Source organism: Labrus bergylta, chromosome 17, assembly GCF_963930695.1.
Source record: "Labrus bergylta chromosome 17, fLabBer1.1, whole genome shotgun sequence".
NCBI lineage: Eukaryota > Metazoa > Chordata > Actinopteri > Labriformes > Labridae > Labrus > Labrus bergylta.
Window position 1 is genome coordinate 21,030,510 of NC_089211.1, and position 19,602 is coordinate 21,050,111.

The following is a 19,602-nucleotide window of genomic DNA, read 5'->3' on the forward strand; positions in this document are numbered from 1 at the left end:
TCTTTTATGCATATTTGACTATTTCCATGTCTGCACTTGCAACTCAAACAGTCCCACATGTAATCATGCACAGTATTGTTAAACATTTAGGAGTATTCAAGCTGCCTACGAACTTCTGTATCAAAGTAATTAAACTGGTACCAGTGTTCCTTTTGGCAGCTATTTTAGATATCATCTTTTTGAAGACAAAATTGCTTCTTAGTTTTAATCACGTTTGAATAATTTTTACCTTATAGTTTTAGGCTAGCTTAAAGGAAAAATGTGCAACTTTTTGATCCAGTTGATGTTGCCTTTTTGCACTAGCATGAAACCAAAACAAACTGCTGTTTGATGACACCTCCGTCCTGCAAACAGCCTCCACTCTCCTCCAGTGGCACACCAGCAACCCCCCTCCATTTGCGTTCGCACAAAGGAGTTTAGCATAAGCGGGGGACACAATTGCATTTGGCTCGAACTACAATAGCCTGTGGCCTGCATTGTTGTGTTAGCAGGCTAACGTTGGCACACTTTAGTTAGCTCGTAGCTTCACATTGCATATAAATTCACATTGAACGGCCGTGATCTATGAACGCTTACATGCCATCCAAATAAGCAGCAAGTAAGCTATGCTATCCGTCTTTTCTATAGTCCTTGACCAAACAGGTTTTATACGCAAGAGGAGGAGCATGTCTGCTGTCCATGCAAAACTGATGTAAACACAGCTCCGACAACAACAACACAGCCGGCGGTACTCGTGCTTCTCACTGATTGTAGAAGGGCATAACTCAGACATTCATTTTTCAAACACAAGAATGCCTGAAAAGGTCACGCACAGTCAAGTGTATTGGATGCCTATACAAATTAAGCGTCAGCAAGTAGTGGGTTAAGTAAACTCTAAACGTGAAATATAGAAAAATATACAAAATAGATGCAGGTAGGGGGTCTGGGGGGATACTCCCTCAGATGAAAAGTTTTATCAATGACAATTGTCACTTGAAAATTTTGCTTTTTGGAGCCTTTTGGGGTTAGATCATGAGAAATGGGGAACCTTGTTTTGATAGCAATAGGACAGTGGAATAGTTAGCCTACTTTGTTTAAAGAGCTACATAGGTAACTTACCAAACAGCTTTTGTACAAATATTTTTAAAGGGAAGCCTTAGCATTAATAAGATATTTACATGACATCATTCAGACCTTAGCTACTCCCGCAGGCTATTGTTAGCATGTTACCGCTTGTAGTTGCATCAGCTGGTGCACCCTCTGTCGCTCTGCTTCACACCCACACATGCACACATACAAATATTCCACATAAAGCCTTACAAGAAAACCAAAAGGACGGCAAAGTTTACACACTCAGTTATAGTTTTATCAACGCATATAAGTTGAGCAAAGTTGAATTTTCAACAGCCAAAAGTTAACAGCCATAACAAAGAAGGACACAGGGTCACTTGTGCTTAACCACTTAAATAAGTTCTGACCCTGAAGTTTCAATCCAGCCTGTGACACCTGAAGGCAATAAAAACTGACAGGAGCAGTGGTTTTGACCTGTAGACGCCATATCTTATGACAAGGAATAAAGTTTGTACCACCACATGCAATGAATGTGGAAGACTGCAGTAGCAAACAAACAACAGATTTGGATATTCTTCAAACAAGTCTTAGTGGTATTATTAAGTGTCTCAAATATGTTACACCTCTCTCTCTGTCTCTACAAAGCATCCATTTTTAGTTAGATGAAGCAAGAGGTGATCATTAAATTGACAGTGAATGGCTTGAAAACATGGGGTAATACTTGAGGTCCCAATGATTTTTATAGTATCAGTCGGATACTATCAGTTTATGTGTAAGTTTGTGCTAAATAATCAAGGTCTTGATATAGAGATAAAATTATAAATATTCGTTCAAGGTGTTTTTTAGCACGTGTTTTTTAGCAAAATGTGTGAAAATGGTGTTTCTACAAGACGTTGTGATGTAAAGTGGAGTTAACTTTTAGCCTTTTGGGTAAAAATCATTAATCATTCAGCCAGAAACATTTTGGAGATCTGAATGACCTTGACCTCGGCATTTGACCAGCAAAATCTGAGCAGCTCATATTTGAGTCCAAATGGACATTTGTGCCAAAAGTTAACAAATTCCCTCAAGGAGTTTCTGCGAAATCACATTTGCAAGAATGGGATGGATGTGCTCCATCCAATGGTAACTGTAATACTTATTCCCTTTAGGTAATGCAAGAGTAGGGATCTCCAACATAAAAATGTCTATTAATGCAACCATGTAAACAAGAAGTAGCTGGCAATGGCAATTTCTGTTTTTTTAAAGACACTCAGATGAAATAAGTTTTGAGACCCCTGTAGTAGAGAGTGAGACGACGGCAGCTATCTATTCCACTCGAAAGTCACACCAATATACCTCCATCATACCCTTTCCTATAGGAAGTACCAGTATGCATTTTCAGAACTGACAAAATCACAAAAGCTTTCCTTGGAAGGGATGTGCGGCCTGCTAAATATGAGTGAATGTTTTTGTGCATACTGAATAACAAATCAGTTCCATGACATGCTGTGCATCTAAAAATGCAGATGGCAAGCAATCAGAGTGCACTGGGTAATCACCAGAGCATACCGAACAATCACTTCAAGAATGGAAAACTCATATTGGAATATCATTAACAAAGAGTAATGGTATGTTCTAATTGAGAGGAGGATAAATCTTACATTTGAATAAAGGGTTAATGGAGATATGTACAAATTAATCCATAATACATGACATTATCTGTTCTATCTGACAAAGAAACAGTCCTTTCTCTTCTTCACTCATGTCACAACCAAACCCTGGATTCAAGCCATCATGACAGTGGTAGAGTCCTTGAAGCAGCCCACAGCACCTGACCATGTGTTTAGTGTCCTGCTAAAATCTGGACAGAGAACAGCAATGAATGAGAACATGTGGGAACCATGCCAGAAAGCCTCCATTACGAGCTGCTTGTATCATTCTCTCCCCTATGGATACAAGTGAGAGCTAGAGCCAGAGCCAAGCAGAACACATAAAGAACACCTTGACCTTGTGCACATATGGTGTCACTCTCTGTTAGAGATAACAGTGAATAGGGGTCCGTAACAAGGCTACTGTCCTCCTTATGGACTAATTAAAGAAAATTAGACTTTATGCACTTGCCCCAAGTGTACAACTGACCTCATATCAATGCTCAGAGGGAGGCAGACAGGCCTGTGCGGACTACTGTAAAACAGAAAAAAAAATGTGCAGTGGCTTCATATGAGTGAGAGTACATTTTTCCCTCTTTAGGGAGGAGTGTGTTCTTGAATGAGGATGCAGCAGACATTTACAGTTATCTCACAACTTACTACAGATTACCGAATGAAAGAGCAGGGACTGCTGATATAAATGGGCTTGCAGGGCTAAGCCCTCTCTCTCTTATTCAATGAGAATGATAAAATAAGTTTTCAGATTACTTACAAGTGATTGCTTTAAAAATTGGTGGAACCAGGAGAAGCAACCTGACTTAATAGTTACAAGAAAAACACTTAGGGTATCTCAAAGCCTTTTTTCAACAGCCCAAGCACTGTAGTAATATCTTCTGTTCAGTACTGTAGTGCAAACCAGGGATGCTAGCACGTTAAAATGTACATCCCGATCCATCTAAATTAATCAGATGACTGAACACCCTTGCAGAGAAAAAGTGCACCAGCCAAAAAAACGCCACTATAATAGGAAACGGAATTCTTGGCAGATTTTCAGAGATTTCCCAGATATGATATAAATGTGTATGGCAATGACAAATCAAAAACAAACAATTACTCAAATATCCTGTTGACTGAACTGACATGAAGAAGTATATCAAGTACTAATGAGAAAACAAAAGGTTTCTTGTTCTGTAAATCAACACTATCCCTCACAATGGTATGTCATGGGACTAATGGCTCCTGTTAAGAACAATTAGGAAAAAGGACGGCAAGGCAGGTCATACACTGAATTTATGGACAGGTGGGGAAGGTGCAAACTAATGCATTTGTATCCTACAAAAGCAGTCAACAACCTGTTCTTTTTAATCTGGAGGGCCATTAGAAGAGGCTGAAGCCTAAAACATGGATTTCAATCTGAATGTACTTCAGTACTGATGGAAGATGTCAGATTGAGGACAGTTTTGGGGTTCAGTGACATGCTCAAGGGCACCTGGGAAGTGCTCGGGAAGTGAACTGGCACCTCTCTAGCAAAAGACTCTACTCCTTACTTTGGTCCGACTCTCCAGTTCTAAGCTCAAGTCCTTACAGACTGAGCTACTACCACCAAGGACCATCGTTTCAGTCAGGGGCAGTGTATTTTTTGCCAGGCCGAAGTTTAGATGACACAAAGAACAAACCCAGAAATAGGAAATAAATCATGCATGTAAAGTACAAACCAGCTGTGTTCTTTTGACTTATTTGTTCTAGCTGCAAGGTATGTTTGTATAACCTTTGTAGTATGTGCAAGGTGAAACAGTTCCAGGCACAAGCACAAATAGTCTTTCAAAAAGACCCCTATACCATGCCCCTATGAACATTTATTGAATCCCAATGGATAACAGGGTCGGCCCAATGTGACTGCGTGCTTTCCAAAAGGGAGGGTAATAACTTCAGTTTCTAGGTAAGCTGCTAATGGCAAGTGGAGGTCCTCTGCTTTCCTAGAGAATTGTGAGCTGCTAAACAAGGACGGCTCCTACAGATCCATAGTAACGCTTGAATACATAAATGGCCACTTTAGTGACTCGAATGCCTGGAGAGGTATTATTGGGAGGGATATCTGCTCTCTTTAGCACATGTGGTGCGTTGTTATCAAATCCTTTCCTTGACATGCACAGTCCATAATACACACTATGCAACGAGGCAAGAGCAGTGGCAGGAACGAAGACGCAATTGATTCGAAAATGGAAACACACGACCTGTATTCGACACCCTTGGAGATATAATCAGTAGCTTCACAGAGTAATCTTTACAGAGTCATCTTAGGGATTCATACAGTTAATGTAAAGTTCAATCACATAATGACTAGATTGTTTGAATGATGCAAAATATACATTATGCATATACTATAGCCTTGGAGGTAAATATGGAGATGAGGCTAATATTGGAACACAATGCATCTTCTAGCCAGGGTGCAAAGTGAAGAAGACAAGAGATATTTTTAATTCTGCTTGCTGGAACAACATGTCCTTGTAAACAATATTTATCAGTTGTTGTTAATCACTTTTGGCGTTTCTGACATTCTTATGTTACCCCAAAGTCAAAACAGAAAACTATTCCAGCAGGTTGTGGGGCATTAGTTGCAGCAGAGAAGGCTACAACGAGTTCATATAGGTTGACTTTCAGAAGACCTTAATTGTCAGAACGGGTGCAGAGAACACTGGGGAACCCCCTTAAGATAATAAATAAGCCCTCTGGACCAAAGGCAAGCGATTCATCAACATGGCAGCATTCACTGGGTTAGAAGAAAAGCTTGAGGGGAGAGCTGAACGCCCCGGATATCGTTAGGTTGTCATGGATTTAAATGTTGCTATAATGTAGTGTGAACTTGAGAACATTTCGTGTGCTTCTCTTGGCAGACTCCAGCAGTAAAATATCCAAAGATATCTACATGTCTGCCAGGCAATGGTGCCATATTGGTAGAAAGCCAATATGCTCAATCTTCCCAGCCAAATACTCGCAACTAATACTTTATTGCAAGTCTTTCAATGACTGGAGAGAGGAAGACTTGGTCAGTGTCTGGAGTGATGAGCAAGGCACGGTGCCACATGGCTTGTTGTTTTCTAAGTGAAATGTGTTAGTCCACAGTTGGCAGCTACAGAGAAAATGACTTCCCTTATGCCCATGAGAGCTGAAATTGAATAACCAATAAAAAAAAATTAAAATTATGAATTCACTCGTCCTTTTGAATGTATTGTTTTCATTCCAAATGGTTCCAAGAAAATTTTGTTCTGAATTAATTTAGCAAATTTATTCTGATGGCCACCAAAGCATACTTTCCCTGCTGTCACTCACCGTCTAGTTATATTCTCCCCTTCGGATAAGGAGTCCAGTGAAATAACACACATTAGACTCTTGAAGTCAGCAATGGCAAACCATATTATACTTGTAAGAATGTCACATAGCACGAATGATGATAATGATGTTAGCTTGAAGCAGATAATTAAAGGTGTCATATAGGATGCTGCAGCACTCAAGAAAGCAATGGGCTTTGGACTTAAGACACATCACTTTAAGTGTGGGTCACTGGTTAAAGGTACATTTACTTTACTGGGAATTTGGAGTTATGATGCAAAGTGATTCAAAAACTGTAAAATGACCAGGATTTATCCATATTGTATTGGAAATATGGGAAAGGAGGCGTCCAAGTAGAGTTATTTGAATAAGATCTTTCATAAACTGGCATTGTTAAAGTGCCAGTTTATAGTTAAAGTTAAAGCCATTATGAAACCTAAATCCAAGGAAACCCAATACTTACCTAGAGTCTTATTTTCATATATATAAGTATGAATAAAATATTAGACAATACTTTCAAGGTAGATAAAAAAACATAATGGAAGAAACTGATATTGGGTTTAAATTTGGTATGTTCATGTTGGATATTCATCACATGAAGAATTCTGTGATCAAATGGTAGGACAAGTACAAAAGCTATTTTTCTGTTTACCACCAGTATTGGTTTCAGTTATGAAAGGTCCAAGTAATCACTAACAGCCCTGGTTCTTGTGTGTCCACTGTGGTCATCTATATTTGGCTACAGGAATTTACTGCCAGCAGTTGATGAGTTATTATGGGGGTTTGTATTGACATTCAGTGGGAGGGGGTTTAGCTCAATGATAAAGCATGAGCTTACACTAAAAGCCATCATTTAGCATCATAGCATCATCAATGCATTCGCGCATACACATAATACAATTTGAGGTTCAGTATGCTGCCCAGTGTCAGTTCAACAAAAAAATCAGAGGAGCCGGGGATCAAGCGGCCGATCTTTTGACTAGAGAGAGAACCACTCTACTTCCTAATCCACAGCAGCACACATGGTAAACTCAAAGAGAGATAATGAATGGAAAGACATCCAATATATGGTGTCTTTTTGAGAATGCTACTCACTTGACATCACAGTGGTCATCTACACTTCAGTGCTGATTACATTTTAGTGGCGAATGAACAAACAACAATATTGAATATGTTTAAATTCAATTTATTCAGACAAAACACATTCATCTTTCAAAATCTAATTTAGGTTGAAGCAGAGAGCACTGACATTTGCTTTCAGCTAACAATCGTCTTTCTCACAGAGCCCACTTAAATGTAACCGATGTATGCCCCTTCATTAATGTTGGTGAAGAGTTTCACTCATCGGGGTAGATTATCAACGATTCTTTGTGACTTAAAAAAACACAAACCTCTCTTTGTTTTGTTGTTTACTGCTGGGACTCATTTATATTTCTATATTCATAAAATTGGTTAAACTATTGCTGAATGTATCAGTGGAATAACAGATAATTATAACCCAATGCTTTTGGTACTCTCTTTTTTGATCAAGTTTTTAGCACCTTTTAAGTCAGAGGCAGTGTTGATTCTAGACTCTGTTGGGGCCCTATGCAAAAACTCAAAGGGGGCCCCTCCAACAAGCATTCATCACCATTACCTACTAACCAGGGGCCCCAAGCAGTTCGAAAAAAAAGAATGTATGTGCATCACGGCTATTATAATCACTCTCTATTATAACCACTGTATTTTATAATTACTCTCTATTAGAATTACTCTCTTTTGTGGTACTTTTGCTTTTTAAAAAATGGCGCATGAGCATAATGGGTTTAAGACTTGACACTTCAAACACATTCATGTGTAGTCGGAGTACCATTTACCAGTTACTTGCTGAGCAGTGATTACCCAAAGAAACTGTATTAATTTCACAGAAGAACCATTAACTTCTTTAGAAAACCACTTTTCTAATCATTCCTAGCTCTTAAGCTTCATGTCAGTCTCTTCAGGCAGCCATTTTTAATTAGTGCTGATTCTGTATCCATGGTACGATCACACACACGTGTAAAATGATAGAATCCGAAAGGTGACTGAAACAATTAAAGCCGGAGCAATTAAAATGCAACTCACATGGACTTTAATGTAATCATTGAAAGTGTCCTCACACACAGTATAGCATAATGCCTGCCAGTACCAGGGTCTAGTTTAAATTAATTTCTGCAGCCCCCCCCCCCCCTCTAATTCCATGGGAACCACAATTGCTTGAAACGCCTTGATGACCCATTGCTCTGATGATCATATATCACCGGCGACTTCTTAATTATAAGGACGCCAATTCAAGCGTTTAGGGTGTGCCGTAATCTCCGTGCATATCTATCAGGACTGAGATAAGAATAGTAGTCCCTCCACTTTCTGTGCGCTCAGGAATATTAAATGACCTCAGGCATATGTTCAATTATAAGAACAGAGACTAATTTCAAATTTAAGGGTTTTTTCTTTTCTTTTCTTTTGTTGTTGAGACTTTTCTTTGGTGGTTTTCTAACTGGTTTATTCAACCAAATGTCCAAATATTCAATGAAACATGTCTAATTTCCATTTCCCGTTGTCCTACAGACACCCAGCTCTAGGGGAATAGATGATTATGTTCCATAACGTGGCATATGAAAGGCTCTGAACTGCCAGCCTTTATTGCATCTCATTTTGGTAAAATACTACCTGTCCTCCCAGTGAACTCAAACATGCCATTCCTTTGAAAAACCCTCCCCAGTGAAACGCCCACTATGACTGATCGTGGTTGCTCCTAAACTCAATGTTCAGATTCCTCCCTGCACTAAATCATCCCGGTGCTGATGAGAGTCAAACGCAATTACATCACACCTTATTATTTCCATATAATGTATTTAAATACATACACATTTTTATTTATGTATGTATCTCTGTCTATTCTTTAGTCTGCCTGATTTGAGAAGGATGGCATTTCGCTCCCATCTCAGTTGAGAGTATATTATGGAAGTGACAACAAATTGAATTCCAAAAAAAAAAAAAAAAAACCTTCTCTATTGCAACATGCATTGTGCATCATGGAGGGTTTCCGGTGTAGAGGTTGCATTGAGTGGAGGAAATTGCTTTTTCTGAGCGATCTGTCTTGGCAGTGGGATGGGGGATTTTGTTTAACGGCTGCTTCAGTACATCTCTGAGGTCTGATCAAACCCGCTGCTGTGACTTCTTTTCTGGAGGCGAACTGTCTTGTGTTAGATGTTAATAATTCCATGAATCACAGTTTTTTTTCTCCCTCTCATTTTCCTTCCGCAGCGCCACATAAGGTCTATCTGAAATTGTTTAAATTCTATCAATCATCTTTTGCCTATGATATTGTTAACAGATGTATTACTGTGTAGCTGTAGCTGTTGGAGTGTGTTTGTACGTGTGCCTAGGATTCAAAGAATGTTCCTCTGACGCTACCAATTTGATGAAGAAAAAATTATTTCAAAACTTGTAAATATCACATATCAACAGAGTGTCACTGAAGTTAGACGATGATAGAGAGCACTGAACTGCAATGAAGTACATCACTGACACTGATATAAGGAATAGTACCCCACCAATGATTTACAATCGCAGTTTGGCTCCTGATAGAACATAACTCAAGTGGTACAAATCAAAAAGAGCAGAGGGAAGACTTAAAGCAGTTTGACAGAAAGCCAACCCATACAAATAAATAAAACCTTGCTAAATTTGTCATTTTCTTAGGCGGAGGTTTTGTTGACAAAATTAAAAGCTAACACCTTCCGATAAACAAACGTGTTCTCAGGGATTGGTGTGAGTTGGCATGGACCCCTACTGAATTCTGATTGGACAACCCAGTTGCCAACCCATAAAATATGATTGGTTATCCGCCCAATCAGAGGCAGAGCAAAAGTTCAAGTTACAGGGTTAAACTTGTTGTGTCAGACTGCTGGTAGCTTTGTGGCATTTAGAGTAGGGATGTTCCTAAGCTACCAACTCAAATTAAATCCAGACTGGTCTACAGGTAAGAAAATACTCAGAAAACATTCAAATATGAGCACAGTTTATTTAAAACAGCTAAACACCAGATCGCAGCGTGTGCAGGTAAACAATGTCATATTTGTTTTGCCGGTGTGGCTAACATAAGCAGTGCTCACACCACCAGCCTTCAGTCTTCCTTGGTCAGGTCCAAATATCACACATAGTGCTATTGCCTCACTCTAGGCATAGCAGTCAAACTTGACCTAACCTACAGTATAAACAACTATAAACACTTTGGGCAATAAGATGCCATCCATCCATTGTGCTGATTCACATCAAGGTAGTTCGAGCATTAGCAGTGACTATTAACCTGAGCTATATCGCTGATCCCTGATTATTGGCCGACTGCAGCTTTACAGCTAACACAACTTTTGACTTGTATTCAGTTATCGACTAGTATTTTATAGTTTAGTCAGCTAATCGCACGCAATACTAATTTTAAAGAACCCCATTTTCTATTGCTGCTCAAGCTTACTGTAACTTCTGGATATACATCATCTTTTTGAGTTCTTAAAGATCTAATGCATAAGTCAGTGCCCAAGTTGGAGTCCCCCAATCTAAAAATTCTAGACACACCCCTGCAGATAAAATAGCAATGGTGAATATATGTTGTAAATCTAAAACCTAAGTCAATGTAGAGAGGCTTAATTGTCCATAGTTTTATTGGAGGGGGAAGTTGCAGAAAAGAAAAATCTAACTTCCACCCCCTAAAGCGTTGGCTGGCTATATGTGTAGTGCTCCAAGGACACAGATTCTCCTCTTATGTAAAGGCTGGCCTTGTGGGTAGGGAATCCGAGTGGCGTATCATTGGATGCTTTGGTTACAGGTGAGTCTCTTCTGTGTGGGAGTTACAGAAAATGATGAGGACGTACAATGTACTGAGTGAACTAAGAACAATACTACGCAATGGTACCAAAAGAGCTAAGAACCATTCTCCTTTTGCTATGCTTAGTATTCAAAGAAAGTTTAATAGAATTTTGTATTCATCTTCTTTGTTCCAACTAGTAGTAATGTTTTTGTAAATATTTTATCAGCCCTGAGTTTTAAACTCTAATCCAATCCTGAAACATTTAGAAATCAAATGAATATCACAACCTTGACAGGACTACTAATGGTTTATACCAAAGACTAATGGTCGATTGAAAAATCAGTTGTTGGGGTCAGCCTTTTCTGAAATGCTTCAAAACTTAGTACAGTAATCAGTTAACTTAGAATAATTTGTGATGGAAGCATGACTGCCATCACAAACCAGTATATATATTTATAGAAAACTACAGTTAAGGTGTGGAGTTTTCTTTTTTCACAGATTATGACTAAACTTGACAACATACAGGTAAGAGCACTTTGGATATCTTTAATACAAGATTGTTTAGTGAATAGAATGATTAACAATGCCTTAATTACAGTTACACAGGGTCAAATGTTTTTGGAGGCATGCACATAGAACTGTACACTATGCAAGCCTGTGCAATGCAGCTATGGCATCAAATGAAACACTGCCTTTATAAGACTAATGACATGCCATTAAATACAGCTTAACAATGAAGGCGTACTGTAACATACGATTTTCTAAAATATGATTTCTTGTTAACATTCATAATCCAACAAATAAACAGCATATGACAGGCAGTAAGTGGCTCTGCTAATGTGAACTAATGCAACAACCCACACTACTTTGATTCTTTATTTTATTCTCTTTTGAAGGCTGGTAATGGGGGAGTTGTGTTAGTCATAGTCGTTTTTGAAAAACTCACTCACCAGTCGACATAAGAGTAGATGTGTCGTGAAAGTGTGTTGAAAAGGGATCATCAGTGTTGAGCTTTTAGATGCAAGCTATAACTGAATATCTTATCACTTATAAAGAATTTGTTTTCTGGGAAGTCAGTCTAAATTTAGGCTTCAGTACTATCATAGTGTCATGTTAAGTAAAACCAGGATGCAGTCTGAAATAAATTTGGGTCAAAAGCAGAGAGCATGTAATGTATTCATACAAAGAGTGAATTATTTTTATGTCCTTGAAAGATATTTTAAAAGAAAATAACCAAGGTTTTCGAGGAAAAGCAAAGCCTTCAAAATAAATTAAAAGAAGCTTTATTTTGAAGGCTTTGCTTTAAGCCAGTGATTATACAACTACAAGGACAGGGAGCACCATGAAGTGTGAAATATACTCCTCTTTTGGTAGTAAACAGGGTTTTGTAAGTAACAGAATATAAATGTGTTCAAGGGCCAGTATACACTGTGTTTATTATTTTAAAGCTTCTGTGAGGAACTTTCAGTTTGTGTTGATTTTGGCGCCCCTTGTGGACACAGCTGTAGTCTCTTGATTTTGTACTGTACATGTGAAATAAAATTTTCTGACATAAAATCCAATCATGCTTTCTTTTTAAAGTCAAATGTAAGTAATATATAAGCATGACATGAAAAAAACAGGCTATTTCTGCAGTCTGCCACCTACCCTGTGGCAGAGGTTTCAGACATGAAAAATGACTATATAGAAATAATTAATCTTGACACAGATGGTCCTGTTTGTATTTGTTGGTCATATAGAGGCTTCTGTATTAATTTCAGTCTGTTTGATTACCACCTAAAAACTCCTCACAGAAGCTTTAATTGTGTCAACAACCACTGTAACACCAATTCTATGGGAAATGTTTGATGATGCAAGCCTTGACAGAAAGCATGTTTTATTAAATAGGCACTTCAGTGACCATGACGGAAGGAGACTTGCATAAATGTTTGAACAAATGCTTGTTCAATAATAAAAAGAAATATTCTTGTGTTGTAAAAGACAACTGGTTGGTACCGCGAGTTGTTGAATAAAATCTGTTTGCTATGTCAGTCAAATTGTCATTTAAAACCTTTGTTAAAACAGACACCTGTCTCTGTGTGCAGTTCTCAAGCGACACACAGACAGAGACAAGTGTCGTGGAAGGACAGAAAAAAGCCGACAGAGTTGGGGAAAATTATTGCAGGAGTGAGTGAGAGAGTGAGAAACTGACAGCTCAATGCCAGAAGAATAGAGTGGTCACACTTCAGTCTGGGCCAGAAGTGACAGCATCAGACATTGTAATGTTCACTGAAAGAGTCAGGAGACAACTCGAGGCCTTAAGGCCAAACCACCTCACCTTCTGTCCTCTCCGGCCTGCCTCAATGTGTGTTTCTTCTCTTTTTCAAATGCATTTTGTCTATTTTTAAACCGACGCTGACAAACAAGATCGGAAAAAGACAACCACTGACTAACACAAGTATATTTTTTCTCAACGTTTTTTGTTCCTTAGATTTGTGAATGTCATGTTTAAGCACTTATAAACCCAACAAACCGTGTCAGGAACTTCATATTCATTTTGAATTTTCAGTTTTGATGGGGCGTCATTGGCTGACGGCAGACGGCCCAGGTTAAGGCCCAACATGTGGCTCCTTTCCCGGGTGTCATTCCCCACTCTTTCTCGCCCTGGATTCCTGTCCTGTCTCTCCAGTGGAGGCACAAAAAACCCCAAAAGTCTTTGAGTTGTGTCAAATACAAGCACAGATCGATATGCCAACCAATCAGAATTTAACACCGAACTCAAACGTTTTGCTTGAATTTCATAGTAGCTAACACTTATGGATCCTATCCAGTATTTAACCAGTCAGCCCCATATTCAAAGAGTTCAAGATATCTTTCCAAATTACACAGCAAAAAAAACATATAAATACCAAAAATAATTCCGATTGATTGAAAATAAATAACACGCTACTACTGCTGCTGCTTTTTTTTTTTTTTTTTTTAGCTGTTCTGTGTCAATAAACTACTTTTTTTGTCACTGATAGAAATTGTATTTGGTACCTTTTTAACACTGTGTCCAGGGACTATGAGTGAAGAAAAAAGACTTTTGACGGATGATAGCATTGTTTTTTTGTTTTTGAAATACTTTGCACTGCATTTTCTCAAATAATCTAAACCCACCAAAACCATTAAAATAACATGAACTGCTGTCTGGTTTGTTTAATACTGACGCTATAGCAGGTTAAGAATGAGGCACAAAAACAGCTATCTTGGTGTTTACAGACATGATTAAATGGTGCATAATTAACTGGTTTGATTGTATGGAAACATGTCTGAATCAGAAGAGGACTGGCACCTCTTCTTGAGAAAATACAAAACAAAAAAAATTAAACACAAGGTTGCGGTTTCTCATTCCCAGGCTAGTCGCCTGAGCTCTTTTGGAATTTTAGGGTCCATCAGCTAAATGACCCAAAATAGTGAAACTGCAGACCTTCACATTTCCACAATGTCATGAGCCAGTGTACAAGTTCCCAATCCCTTTATAAAAGGTGAAAATAAAACTGTGATGTTTTGAAATATAACAGATGGTGCCACCAAGTAAAGCATGATAAAAAAGAGACATGAATCAGTCCTTCTTCTGTAAAAGTTTGTTCTACTCTGCACTGTAAAAAAAAAGTCTGTAAAATTGACAGCAAAGTGCTGTAAAATCATGACAGCAAAAACATGTAAACAGAAAAACAATGAAACAATGTTTAATTGACTGTAATATTTTGTAAAATACAGAACTAAAATCAACTGTTACTTTTAAAGAAAAAATATGTCAAAAGAATCATATTTCTTTGTAGAATCTACCGACTACTGTAACTTAAACTGATAAAACTTGTAATACAAAAAACAATACAGTACAGTTAAAACTACAACATTACAGTGTTAAAATAATGGGTATTTTTTGTAAGGTGATTTCATTTTTACAGAAAGAAACCGTATAGAATCATAGTTTTTATAATTCACATTAAAAACCACTTTAAATAGCTACAGCCGTAAACTTGTTAACATAAAAGTAATTGGGGGCCATGGGCAAGTTGTGTTGTATTGTTTAGATGTAAAATGATAGCTATTAAGTTCCCTTTTCACTCTACCTCATGCAAAAAAAACAAGAACAAAAAACAGCATACATGATTACAATTTGTTATTTTCATTAACTGATTTATTTATTTGAAAAATGAAACCATCTGGCAGGCCAGCTTTGGTCATTCTTGATTAAAATACAGGTAGTATATCTCTTGAGAAATGAGTCACTCTGCATTTAATAAAAAGTATCAAGAGGCAGTATGTTTATATTTTTAAAAACAATTTTAACCTTATTTACCGAATAACTCATAGCCATTGCTTCAAACATCACCACAGTGTCAATCTAAAGTATTTTTCTGAAATACTGAGTACAAATATAAACGCCTTTGTGTATAGGCCTACATCGTAATCAACAGCCGACAGCTGTTTGCGGGCGTGGTAAACAATTCCATGGTAACAGCGCGCTCCACAAATCAGAGACGTCCTTGTGACACACTCGCATTATGGGTACTGTAGTTTCTTTGGCCCGAGATCGCGAATAAACCGGTAAGAAGTGAATGTTTTCCTTGAAACGAGGTTTATATCATACAAACTTAAAATCAGCTTTGGAAAAAAAAAATTTGTTCATAGACTGCAGTTATTTCATTGCACCACTGAACCATCGGGAGAGGATGCGGAGCTCGCCCTTCAAAGTTTAACGGCTCGTGCCATCTCAGGTGGGGGTCTACTACGCTGAGCGTCACGCCCTCGGTTCGTGCTGCTAGCGCTTGGAGCTGCGTTCACATGATGGGATAGAGGACCATGACATGTCGTACTGGTAAGTTAAACATTTATGTTGTTTAAACTTGTACTGCTTGATTAGTATCGTTACTTGTAAGATAAAAAAAACACTATCTCTGTTGGTGACTGAGTTGTGACTGCAGTTATAACGCTGACTGGCGGGACTAAGACTGGGCAGTTTTTTGGTAAACTTAGCTGAAACTTTAGCACCAAAACACACATCTGACGTAAATTGGTGCTGACTCCAAGACAGCAAGCTCCAAGATGTGATAGAAGGAGACATTATTGGGCCAGGGTATCATTCGCTAGTCAAGCAAATGCAAAACAGGATCAAGAATGTAAGGCGATCGACGACTCCAAAAATAAGAAAACGAAAGCGTTGCACTGAAGATTCTGACACAGAAGAAGTCCCTCCAGAACAGAGAGCAGCTATCCAGGAGACGTATGGGTGCATCAACTGGGATATCAAATTCCTGCCCCTTGGAGAGACCCTAGAGACTCAGCGGGAGAAGAAAGACCAAATGAAGAGGATGTCTCAGCAAACTGATGCAAATCCAGAGGAAGTTAAACGTCTGATGAAGTTAACTTTCTACACACAACGTAAACAAGTCAACGAGGGAAAAAATCTAAAATACCTTCTGGAAGAGTGGCCATTTAAGTTTGTTTAACTTGGCATGACAGTCCACTTTAAGGAACTTACCGGAATTGGTCTCAAAGAAACCTTCACACGGAATGTAGATCTGAAGGGGAAACGACTCCTGAGTTACATGAATACTGTCTGTGTGAACAAAAGCAAAAGGTTCCTACAGTCTCTAACAAAGGTAAAAATGACGAGGGGAGAGCTGAATGGTTGCTCTGAAGATGTGAAGGAGATGGTGCTGCTTCTTCTGTCCTTCCTGAAGGAAGATGTGATGTTCTGTTGTGTGGAGGACACATGCCTGGCAGTGGAGGTACAGATGGATCAAATTCCCTTGACCCCCACCATTGTTGTGTGTGCTAAGTTCACATTTCTTTCTTCCTGGTCTTCCTTTTATTATCTCTTTTGCATCATTTTTTTTCTTTTTCTCTTCCCTGTCTATGTGTACATAAATTCATGTTAGATTATATGATATGTATCTTGAGTAAGGACAGATTATTTTGTTCACTGCTTGAAGTTAATAAACTTCTGTAGAGACATGTCATTTTTGTTTTTGTTTTTTATCTCAGCACAGTGACTCAAAGGGTATAACTTGCTTTTGATATCAGATAAACTTAACAGAAGAGGGATTTTATGCTTTTTAAAATGTAATGGATTAATTTAAAGGAAATTCAGTGATGATATAAAGCTGTTGCTTTGACTGTAAAACATGGGTATAAATACTAAAAAACACACTATTTTTTTACAGCTAAACAATGTTGTTTATTTAGTATTTTTCAGTAAAGTTGAATGAGATTTGATGTACAATTAACATCAATTCAATGCAAATATTACTAAAATAAGTAGTTAAATAGCTGCATATTTATGCTAATTCAGCAGAAAATGGCTGTTGGATTTACTAGTTTAAATTGTATTTGTTTTGTAAATCGTAACAGTTTAAAACTGTATAATTTACAGGTTGTCCTTTAAAACAGTTTACATTTTGATTGTATTTTTGACTGAATTATTCTGGCAACCACAGCTGTCAGATTTTCTTCGTAAAAACAACGGAATTCTTTTTACAGTGTGGGCTTCATCGTCCATCCTGGAATGGGCAACATTTTACTCACAGACAGATAACCACATTCACACTCGCATATGGTCATTTTTGAGTGGTGAGTCAACTGAGCGTGGCATGGGAATGGACTGCCAACAAAAGAAGTTCCAAGAAATTAAAATGTAGGGAACAAAATGTACAAGGTGATAGATGAGACCTTCAAATGGAAATATTAAAAACCTTTTGCAGGGAACACTATTTTAGATTTTTAGAAGATGTTTTCTGGGCGGCTAGGGCTGAGTTGGTAGAGTCATCGATGTGTGAATGGGTGTGAAAGGGTAGATGTGACCTGCAGCGTAAAAGCGCTTTGAGTAGTCAGAAGACTAGCAAAGCGCTAAACAAGCTCAAGTCCATTTACCATTTATATCCAATCAATCGTGTATCTGATGTTGTTGTTTGCTTAACTAGGTTATTAAGAGTCATCAAAAATAATTTCAGACAATTATATGACCAGTGGAAAGAAACTCCTCACAGGAGCTTTAAAAGACGTTGAAATGTACCGAGGCCAGAATGAAGATGTCTTTTTTTTGTGCTATTCTTAGCCTGGTCTTCCTTTAGAAAGACATCTTTACTCCCAAAAGGGATAAACCTGGTTAAATGCAGGTTAAAAAAAATGTCAAGTTGTCAAACTAGGGATTGTAATGTCAATTTAACACAGCATTTGACATATGAACCAAATGGAAGCCATATTTATTCCCAATGTTTATGTCACGTTTTAACAGTGTAGTCAGAGCCGTGTTATGCACACGCCTTCAGATAAGTGTCACCAGCAGTGTTCTGAAGGTGATGGAGGGTGAGATGGAGCTGTGAGCAGGAGCGGTGGAGAGGTTTTCAAGAGAACGTGGAGGTGGAAGAGAGTGACAGAGAGGGCGCACGGAGGAGAAGAAGAAGGAGGGGGGTCTCGGCAGAAATAGCGAAGGTGGTGGGATGTGAAAGGAGAGGTGAGTTTGAAAAAGTCAACAACAGAAGAGTAAGTGCAAAAAAACAAGAATTGAAGCCGGAAAAAGTTTGAATTTTAAAAGATGGTGAAGGTGAGGTGAAGAAAAGTAAGAAGTGCGTGGGGAGGAGGGAGCTGTAGAAACACACAGCCAGGGGTTTCACAACCTGTTACCAAGAGGAGATGACACACTTCAAAAATATCTCTGATGGTGAGATGACGGTGCTAAATGCAAACAGAGGCCTGTTGATTGTCAGTTCAATCAAATATGGAAGATATAAGGGGTTCAAATCTTTGATACTTGGGGCGTTTTTGATACCAAACATCTTTCAACAATATAATCTTGGTGATTTTAATGATTTATTTGAATGAAATCGATTAGATTGCTGTTGATCAATAGCAATCTGTCTTGACAGTTACGACCTTCCGCGAACAAAAGCCCAAGAGTGCAAAAAAGACGATGATATTGAAGCAAAATATCTGCGAGGGACTGTAAAATATTAATCAACTGTCTCCGTCAGAATATAAAACTGCTCTACAAGCCAGCAGGCCGTTGTACAAATGTCTTATAATTAACTGACCGCTGTAACAAGCCATGCCTCCTTCTTCAATAAATCTTTTTGAATGATGTCCGTATTTGTGAGAACAAATGTCACAAGGCACTAACTGGCAACTACATAATGGAAATAGTAAAAAAGCTGGAGGAGCTGTTTTGACTAGCGCAGCAGTTTATGGCTGACTGGTGTGTTAGCCGTACAGTTTCCTACATCACTAAAGACTGGTGGATGACATTTGTGGTGCCATTTTCCTGGTGTGATTTCACTTAAAGCTTGACTTGACATTATATGACAACCATCAAAAAGTAAGATATTTCCCTTTAGAGACTAAAATGTCCACACTTTCCAACTGCCCTTTTTTTATGAGTTGAAAATTATGACATGCTGTGAAAATGCCTTGCAGAAAAAAGGCCCTTCTATCAGCAACCAGCAGTAGTGTGTGCACATTTAATCAGATATCTCTCTGGCTTGAGAGTTCAGTACTTACCATGACAGAGATGTGCAGCAGATGCATGTGTTCGTGTAGGACGTGAGCAGGCTCTCGGGCTGTGGGCTGTGTTGTCTGAGGCAGAAGCTCAGACTCAGTCATGGACACATGGAAGAACAGCGTCCCATTCTCCAACCACTGCTGTTTCCAGTGAACTTGAGAAATATCCTCTCCCGTACCAGACATCTCTGCAGAGACCAAAGGAAATAGAAAAGAACGAAACACGTATGAGAATCTTTT

The 19,602-nt window shown here is 38.4% G+C and overlaps 1 protein-coding gene across 1 annotated transcript in view; it reads right to left on the minus strand.

The window, feature by feature from the left end:
• The window catches only part of LOC109987349 (astrotactin-2), a 309,847-nt gene that overhangs the window by 228,981 nt on the left and 61,264 nt on the right, over nt 1–19,602 (minus strand). The window contains exon 2 of the mRNA XM_065965428.1: nt 19,363–19,550. Within this exon, the coding sequence (XP_065821500.1) occupies nt 19,363–19,550 (188 nt within the window). The remainder of the gene's footprint in view (nt 1–19,362; nt 19,551–19,602) is intronic.